This window comes from Thamnophis sirtalis, unplaced genomic scaffold, assembly GCF_051295495.1.
Source record: "Thamnophis sirtalis isolate CommonGarterSnake01/CBP01778 unplaced genomic scaffold, rThaSir2_p1.2 scaffold_9, whole genome shotgun sequence".
In the NCBI taxonomy this organism is placed as follows: domain Eukaryota; kingdom Metazoa; phylum Chordata; class Lepidosauria; order Squamata; family Natricidae; genus Thamnophis; species Thamnophis sirtalis.
This window is the reverse complement of record NW_028261389.1, coordinates 37,207,478-37,216,676: the sequence shown is the minus strand read 5'-3', so window position 1 is coordinate 37,216,676 and position 9,199 is coordinate 37,207,478. Positions and strand designations below refer to the sequence as shown.

At 40.3% G+C, this 9,199-nt stretch overlaps 1 protein-coding gene across 1 annotated transcript; it reads left to right on the top strand.

Annotated features, from left to right (window-relative positions):
* SOCS2 (suppressor of cytokine signaling 2) lies at positions 1-6,922 on the top strand. Its single transcript, XM_014056496.2, has 2 exons — positions 1-1,330; positions 3,056-6,922. Exons 1-2 carry the CDS (start codon positions 1,198-1,200, stop codon positions 3,511-3,513), a joined length of 591 nt encoding a protein of 196 aa, XP_013911971.1. The 5' UTR covers positions 1-1,197; the 3' UTR covers positions 3,514-6,922.
* The last annotated feature ends 2,277 nt before the right edge of the window (positions 6,923-9,199 follow it).

Below are 9,199 nucleotides of genomic sequence, written 5' to 3'. Positions count from 1 at the left end.
GGAGCCGGCGGTCACGTGACGCGATTCCTGGAAAGTTCTTGGAAAGCGGCCTTTGCCTTTTTAATCGTTCCGCCAGGAACAACGCAAAGCAAAATAACCGCCGTGAGGGGAAAAAAAACACGGCCGGACATTCGGGCGAGGCACCCCGAAGCTTCCTCGAGATCGTTTGCAATGTGTCCGCCCGGGGGGGGGGTTAAGGGAGGGGGGGCGCTCCACATACTATCAGCACGAGAAACCTGCCTCTCTCTTCCCCCCCTCCCACCTCCGCACCGAGCAGTAGCTGCCTCAGCCTATCTTGAAACGGCGCGGGAGGAAAGACGGGGGCAACGCTCGCCTCGCCATTATTAATCCCAGTCATGACATGCAACCGCGTCACCCCACTTTCGGAGTTGTTTCGGGATCGGCGCGCACCAGGCAGCGAATCTCGCCCGCCGGCCGCGGCTCCTCGCTCCTGTTTACTTGGCGTCCACGCGTCACATGAATATTTCCTGCCCGGGGTTGTAGGAGAAACTCTTGCAGGGGATAACCTGAGCTGGCCGGCCCGGCGGCCACTCGCCCGGCCTCTCTCGCAGCTGATGCCGCGGGGCTCTTTCTCTTTTTCCCTCTCCTTTTGAAACAAAAGCCCTGGCGAGCCTCCCAACGGCCTCTCCGTTTAAAAAGCGCCGCGCTACAGAGACCAAGCATCCCGCCCTTCTGGATTTTGCCGCGTTTGCTTGGCGAGGCCGGAGGTAAGAGTTTGGCCGCGCGCACACGACTCTTCGCCCCACCGATTATTTCCTAGACAGCAGCCAGACTCTGTGCAAAGGAGAGGAGGAGAAAGGCGTGCGCCTTGAAAGCAGCCGGTCAGCCATCCTCGAAATCCCCGGCCAGGTGGCAGCTGGGTGAGCCGCTTTCCCGGCGGGTGCCGCTGCCCCTCGTGTGCAATGGGGAAGTCAGGACAATAGGAAGGAGGCAGAGAAAAGCGGACGCCCCTCGCCCATCCCAGCAGCGAACGGATCGCCTCTCCGAGGGATGCTCCTCCGTAAGTGAAGATTCGGAGCGGCGGATTTCGACGGAAGCTCTCGCCCGGCCCTGGTTCTCCTCAGAGCTGCAGGTCCCTGAGGGCGGCGGTCAGATGGGCTGGGGCAGCCGCCGGGAGCTCTGGTAAGGGCCCGCCGCTCCTTGCTTTCCCCCTCACGCCCGTGGTCTCCGCCCCAAATGACCCTGCGCTCGGCCGAATCCTCGGATGGCACCGACAGGGCTGGGCCCCAGTGGGAAGCTGGAGGAGCTTCGGCGGAACCTGCTGAAGGGGAGCGCCTGGACTCTGCCATGAGGGAGCTGAGATGCGCGGGTAAGGCAAGCGTGCGGGACGGGGACAGTGGGCACCCGGGGTTAGATTGAGCCGTGGTGGTGGTGGTGGGGATAGCTTGTCCCGTCCCTGCATGCAGGGTTCGTAGGAACTGGGGTGATTCTCTTGTGAAGCATCCCCAGCGCTGATGTGAGGTGAAAAAAAGACTCCCGCCATTAAGCCCTTGAGAAGTGGAGCCTCAAAAACCGGCTCCCCGCAGAATCTGTAAGGACGAGGCTGCAGACACCACTCGAAAGGATCGCCCTACGAGGGTGGAAAGATGACGGGTTGAGCCCAAATTATTCCGCAAACGTAATGTGTTTACCTCCCTGGAAACCTCTACAGGGTTAAGTTAGGTACTTTTCTACAGGTTGTTCCATAATGCAACTTTTAAGTCCGTCGTTCCTTTTTTTGCGTTTGGAAACTGCGGTGGGTTTTCAACTTTTCTTTAATGGTCATTCCGAGTTAAAGTAACTCTCAGGAAGCAGGCAGAGAATCCTCTATGATGGGATACAATAACAGTTTAAGGTTTTGGGAATAAGAAGAAAGGAACAAGTCCTGCTGTTTCTCAGACCTGAATGTTGGAGCATTGTTCTGCAACTTCAATTCATCTTGGATTTCCACATTTTAGATTAGCCAACACAATTAGGTGTTCATTATCGGAGACATTGTATAATCCTGAACTTGTTCTCCCACTAGTAGTAAGACCTCAGAATTAAGAGACTAGTAAAATGCTGGGCAGAACTAGGAATAAATCTAGAGTTACACAAGACTTCTAGGAAAACATCTCTGTGTTAATAAAAACAGTTCAATTTGTTTAGAATAGTGAGCAGAAATTTTTTATTCTTTGTAAAATCTTTTCACTTTATTCACCCTAGACTTTTAATTTTAATATTACACTTTTTAAAAGAGATGTCACTATTTCACTACAGTTTTCCTATTTGGTCTTGTATTTAGTTCTGAGAATAAATTGGATACGCTGCAAAGGTTATTACTTTTAACTATTACTACTGTATTATAGATAGAAAAAAATGATTCCAATCCTGCCAGAAGATCCTAGGAATTGTATTTTAATGCATGTGAGGACAGCCATCTTGGACAGGCTACTTCAGTTATTACATGAAATGTTTTTTCTCTCTTATTTTTTAGGGTTAAGAGAAAGTGTTGATTTTAGATTCTTTGGGATCTAAAATTTGTCTTGTTCTAATATTTAACATATCTGCACTGTATTTGATGACTGAAGTGTTATGGGGTTGGGGTTTGTTTGTTTTTTTGATTGTTTGTTTAGCAGAACTGTTAATAAAAATAAGCCTATTGAAAAATGGGCAGTCTTAAATCCTGTTGATACTGTATTTGTATAACACTTTTGCAATACAACTCTAAGTATATTGGTTCAGAAATCAACCCTATGAAGTGTAATGGTATTTATTGTTAAATATGTCAGATTCTGTTTGCAAGGTATCTTTTCTGGCCTTGTGGGGCTCATATTCATGTTTCACAATGCAGAATAAAAATGAGGAACTGCATTAGCTATTCAAGGACACCTAGGAAATAGTATTAGAATGTTAAGTGATTTGAATCATTGAGGTTTCAGGCATTGATTATGTTGATTTTTATCAAAATTCTCCAGTGCAGATAGTTATTGACATGACTGTCCTTTGCTTCCAGTAGTATTCTGTCTAAAATATGCTGAAGATTCTTAACAAATTTTGCTTTCTCTTCTATTAGGATGGTATTGGGGAAACATGAGTGTGGCAGAAGCAAAGGAAAGATTACAAGATACATCTGAAGGGACTTTCTTGATCAGAGACAGCTCTCACTCAGAGTATTTACTTACTATTTCAGTTAAAACCTCAGTAGGTCCTACCAACTTACGAATAGAATTTCAAGGTGGTAAATTCCGTCTGGATTCTGTTATCTGCATCCGATCAAAGCTCCAGCAATTTGACAGTGTGGTTCATCTAATTGAATATTATGTCCTTATGTGCAAGGACAGAAGAATGGTCTCCGAAATACCTTCCAATGGAACAGTCCATCTTCATTTAAATAAACCTCTCTATCATTCAACACTGTCTCTACAGCATCAGTGTAGAATTGCAATAAACAGACATACAAGTAAAATCCAGGAACTTCCATTACCAACAAGATTGAAGGAATTCTTAAAGGAATATCGATATCGGGTATAAGAATCTACTCAGACTCATTTTAAGAAAACAGGTCCTAAATATAATTTGTGAGAAATCAAAATCTTCAGCTGCATGAACGTATTGTATAGGTCATTGTGAAAATGGTATGTTATTGTGTGTGTTTGTAGATTTGAGTAGAGGACTTGGATTTAGCTTTCCGCTATTAAAACTTTGGTGCTCAGTAAAGTCCCTGATGCTATTAGAATTACAAGCTAAGGGAAAATGTGTTTCAGTGGGAACAAGTGCCTACAAGACAATGGTTCATTGCTCTTTAATACCTATGCACTCACTTTGTTCTAAAAATAAATGAGGCAGTTCGGTAAGGTTCTCTTACAGAAAGTCATCTTATAAAATATTACTAAATCCCAATCCAAATGATATGGCTGTCCTTCAAAATAACTTCTGAATAATGTGGACCAGTCAATGATACCATGGATACCTTAAAATAATCTATGGTCCTCATTCTGAGAGCGTATTACATTCATCAGTATTTTGAAAGATTAAGAAAGATTTGCCAATTCCTAGTGACCATTTACAGTTGAATGCTCCCCTCATATCAGAAGGACTAAGAGGAGAGTAGGCATCTGGATTTCAGCAGCAAATGACTAATAACTCTGCAATTAGGTCACTGTAAACCTTTTATGAAGTTACAAAGGGAACATACATTTTGGGCAATAAATTTCCAGCTAGCATAAAAGATTGGCTGGAGAGACTCACTGTCTGAGATTATATCAGTCTAAGGCTCCTGATTATATATTTTGCACATTCTTAATTATAATTTACATATTAATAAATAGTAAGCATTTATTTCCTAATAATATAGCACTCAAGTGTTTTCTTATTAAAAACTTATCTAGCAGTTCTTCCTAATTATGAATGCATGAAACTTTTTTTTAGGAGGGGGGAGGTGCCTTCAAGTCCATGTGACTCTTTGCAACTATCTAGTCAAGTCTTGCAGTTTTCTTGGCAAAGTTTTTGGAAAATGGCTTGCAATTGCTTTCTTTCTAAGGCTGAGAGAAAGAGAGAGAAAGACTGACCGAAGATCACCAGTTGGCTTGGAACTAGAAGTTATGATTTTCTGATTTCGAGCCTGATGCCTTAACTACTACATCATACTGGTGTTCTTACAAAAGCTATAGAGCAATTTTATCCATTTTACTCAGATTGTAAGCTTAGCATTATAGCAAAGTTTTATTTGAACAGTCAAAATGGGATTAAATTTCTAGGTAAGATATAAGGCAGTCAATCACACATGAACTCTAGTCACTCTGGGGAGCTACAACAATCTCCTTCATACACTTAGCTTCCAAAGCTTCACAAGCTCCACCCAAGCTTTCAGTATAGTCTCCACAAAGCCTCCCTAAATGGTAACTTTAATCTGAAAGAAAGAGAAGTATGATATACATGGGAGTAACCATGTCAGGCCAGAAACAACGGGTGGGGGGTGAGACAGGTGGAATCAATCATTCCTAATTTAAGGCAAGGTAAATTAAAATCTTATTCCAAAGTATGGCTGAAAAAACAAAGGTCATATTATTCCTCTTATAGGGACTCAGTGAATACATTACATTGAGGCAATGTACCACTATTTGTGTTAGCACAGACTCTTTTTCTAGATCCATAACATCAGTAACACATCTCCCTTGAATGAAGCTTTATAAATATCTAGACCAGTGGTAGTCAACCTGGTCCCTACCGCCCACTAATGGGCGTTCCAGCTTTCATGGTGGGCAGTAGGGGTTTGCTGTAACTGCTTTATAAATTTTATAAAGCAAAGTTACTTCCCTACTTTATAAATCACCATTACTGTGCAACTGGTGGGTGGTTACAAAATTTTACTACTAACAGAGATACAAAAGTGAGGGGTAGGTATAAAAAGGTTGACTACCCCTGATTTAGACTGCAGTCTTTCAGTTGTTTCCATCCAAAACAATAGCAAATATGATTAACTTCTACAATGTAGAATTTTATTAGTTCTTATTTCCTTGAAATGCAAGTAATTTTGCCTTAAAAAAAACCTATTCAAGCCTGTAACTGTCTGATTTCAGACTGTACTCAGTAAATCAAATTGTAGTGCCCTTATACTCATAATGCGTTTCTGTGTTCAAACGGACTTTTCAGAATTATACTAGCAATATTTTTCTATGTCATTTCCAGAAAAGAAAAAAAATATGGCACCAAGTATATTCAAACAGACATTTTAGCAGTTAAGTTTGATAAGTTTAGTGATAGCTAATAAAGTAGCTCTAAAATTCCTCTCATACACATTGCTTCAACACTTTTTTAATACTGTTTAAACTAATAATGTCAACTACATTTTATGCTTAATCCCATATAAATATGCATCATGCAAAAAAGGGTTTCATTTGTTTTGTCCCGAAGGACTTTAATTTTAATAATATGGGTAAGGAAGAAAAATATCCACTTTCTTTACTTTAAATACCACTACATAAGTCCTCAACAGTTGGTGGATGCAGTTATAGAGACTTTTTTAAGTTTAATTTTAAAGTTGGTCTTTATTCTGTTTATTCAAATAAGGGGGGAAAACCCATCTGGGGATGCAAAGGGCCAGGTGCACATTAGGAGCTAAATTTAGACAGAGATACACTGATATTCATGTCTAGAAACTGAGGCCATGCTCACATGATTTCTTGCAAAACTATCTTGTGTAGATATATTTGTTGCTGTGGGAACAACAAAAAATGGAGGTATGCAACATTATTGATGAAATGTTTCTTTTACATTACTTTATTCTCATTGCTGTTTTGTATATTCAGAATAAATATGCTAAAATTATTCCACATGTTGCTGCACATTATATTTTGCTTGTAGGTCGATGTGGTTGGAGAATTAAGATGTCATTACAATGAATGTGGGACCAATTTTTCACCCTTTTTTTCTCATGAAGACTTAAAAGAATCCAAATAAAACAAATTAGTCCATTTTGAGAACAAAAGACAGGCAGAAATTGAGAGATGAAGTAAGCTATAGCAGACGTATCGTCTCTGAACCACCCATCAATTTTGGTTCAGTAAACTGCAGTGGAATTATGGGAACGGCAAATGGAATGCTAGCATATTGCAACTGGCCTCAGATTGCCCACTGATATAACAATGTATATTTCATTGTTGCAAAGTCTCCTGTTCCTAATCTTTTGAACCGCATGTTGAATTAGAAGTGGAAGAATATACCACCTCATATTCTTCCTTGATTTCTATAATGCTAGGATGAGATATTTTCTAGTCTTATTTTGATAATAGTGGCTCAAAGGTACTGTGATAACTCCAGCATGTGAGGCTGACTGTCATGCCATGCTAATCAAGTGATTGCTTTTTGTGTACTATAATGTGTAACCCTGCTCAATATGTAGATTACACTGTTGTGGCTGATTAAATAGTGTTTTAAAATATCCTGGCTTAGTATTTGTATGAACTATCATAAGATTATTTCCAAACTAGCTTGGTGTCATCCCAGCTTATGTTGAAAACTATCTTTATTTTACTACCATTGAGAAAATCTATTGAAAGGTGTCGAATAAATTAGATGTTTTTCTAAAAAGTCAATGAGCTTCACGTTTTTGTCACCTTAGGCCTGAAATTGTGAATGGAAGTCAACTGCAATTTAAACTTAGCTCTAGCAGAATATGCTAGTATGCATAGTTTTTGTAAGTTATGCACCAATATAATTTAGCTTATGTTATAATTGAAGGAACTCAGAAAACATGCTTAATACTGTAATTCTTTTATCAAATCAAAAGCATCTGAAACATTAAAAATGATGACTATTCAATATTTGGCATTCCCAATAGTTAAACTATCTTTTGATAATACAGGTGAAACTTGAACAATTGGAATATCGTGCAAAAGTTCATTTATTTCAGTAATGCAATTTAAAAGGTGAAATTAATATATGAGATAGACTCATTACATGCAAAGCAAGATAGTTCAAGCCATGATTTGTCATAATTGTGGTGATTATGGCTTACAGCTCATGAAAACCCCAAATTCACAATCTCAGAAAATTAGAATATTACATGCAATCAATAAAACAAGGATTGTACATAGAACATTATCGGACCTCTGAAAAGTATAAACATGCATATATATACTCAGCACTTGGTTTGGGCCCCTTTTGCGGCAATTACTGCCTCAATGCTGCGTGGCATGGAAGCTATCAGCCTGTGGCACTGCTGAGGTGTTATGGAAAACCAGGATGCTTCAATGGCGGCCTTCAGCTCTTCTGCATTGTTCGGTCTCATGTCTCATCTTTCTCTTGGCAATGTCCCATAGATTCTCTATGGGGATCAGGTCAGGCAAGTTTGCTGGCCAATCAAGCACAGTAATCCCACGGTCATTGAACTAGGTTTTGGTGCTTTTGGCAGTGTGGGCAGATGCCAAGTCCTGCTGGAAAATGAAGTCAGCATCCCCATAAAACTTGTCTGCAGAAGGAAACATGAAGTGCTCCAAAATCTCCAGGTAGATGGCTGTGTTGACCCTGGACTTAATGAAGCACGGTGGACCAACACCAGCAGATGACATGGCTCCCCAAATCAACACAGACCTGTGGAAAATTCACACTGGACTTAAAGCATCTTGCAGTGTGTGCCTCTCCCTTCTTCCTACATACTCTGGTCCTTGGTTTCCAAATGAGTTGCAAAAGTTGCTCTCATCAGAAAAGAGGACTTTGGACCAGAGCAACAGACCAGATCTGTTTTTCTTTAGCCCAGGTAAGACGCTTCTGACATTGTTTGTTGTTCAGGAGCGGCTTGACAAGAGGAATACGACAATTGAAGCCCATGTCCAGGATTCGTCTGTGTGTGGTGGCTCTTGATGCACTGACTCCAGCCTCGGTCCACCACTTGTGAAATGGCCTTTTCCTGACAATCCTCTCCAGGCTGCGGTCATCCCTGCTGCTTGTGCACCTTTTTCTTCCACACTTTTCCCTTCCACACAACTTTCTATTAATGTGCTTTGATACAGCACTTTGGGAACATCCAAATTCTTTTGCAATTACCTTTTGAGGCTTTCCCTCCTTGTGGAGGGTGTCAATGATGGTTTTCTGCACAACTGTCAGGTCAGCAGTCTTTCCCATGATTGTGATTCCTACTGAACCAGACTGAGAGACCACTTAAAGGCTCAGGAACCCTTTGCAGATGTTATGGCTTAATTAGATGATTAGAGTGGGACACTTTGAGCCTAGAATATTGTACCTTTTCACAATATTCTAATTTTCTGAGATTGTGGATTTGGGGTTTTCATGAGCTGTAAGCCATAATCATCACAATTATGACAAATTACAGCTTGAACTATCTTGCTTTGCATGTAATGAGTCTATCTTATATATTAGTTTCACCTTTTAAGTTGCATTACTGAAATAAATGAACTTTTGCACAATATTCTAATTTTTCGAGTTTCATGTATAGATTAGTTACAACTTGAGGGAACAACTCTAAACATGTATTGAATGAAGCAAATATAATTCACTGCCATAAAATATATTCCCATACAATGTATATAAAATCAATCTATAAATGCTTTCATGTATTACACTAAAATATGATTTTGTTTAATTATGGTCATTATGATTTTAAAAAACATAATTTACCTTGTGACTCAATGTGACATTGTATTCAGTCTCTCTTATTTAAATTCTAAGATATTCAGTAAATATCCATTCTTATTATTTA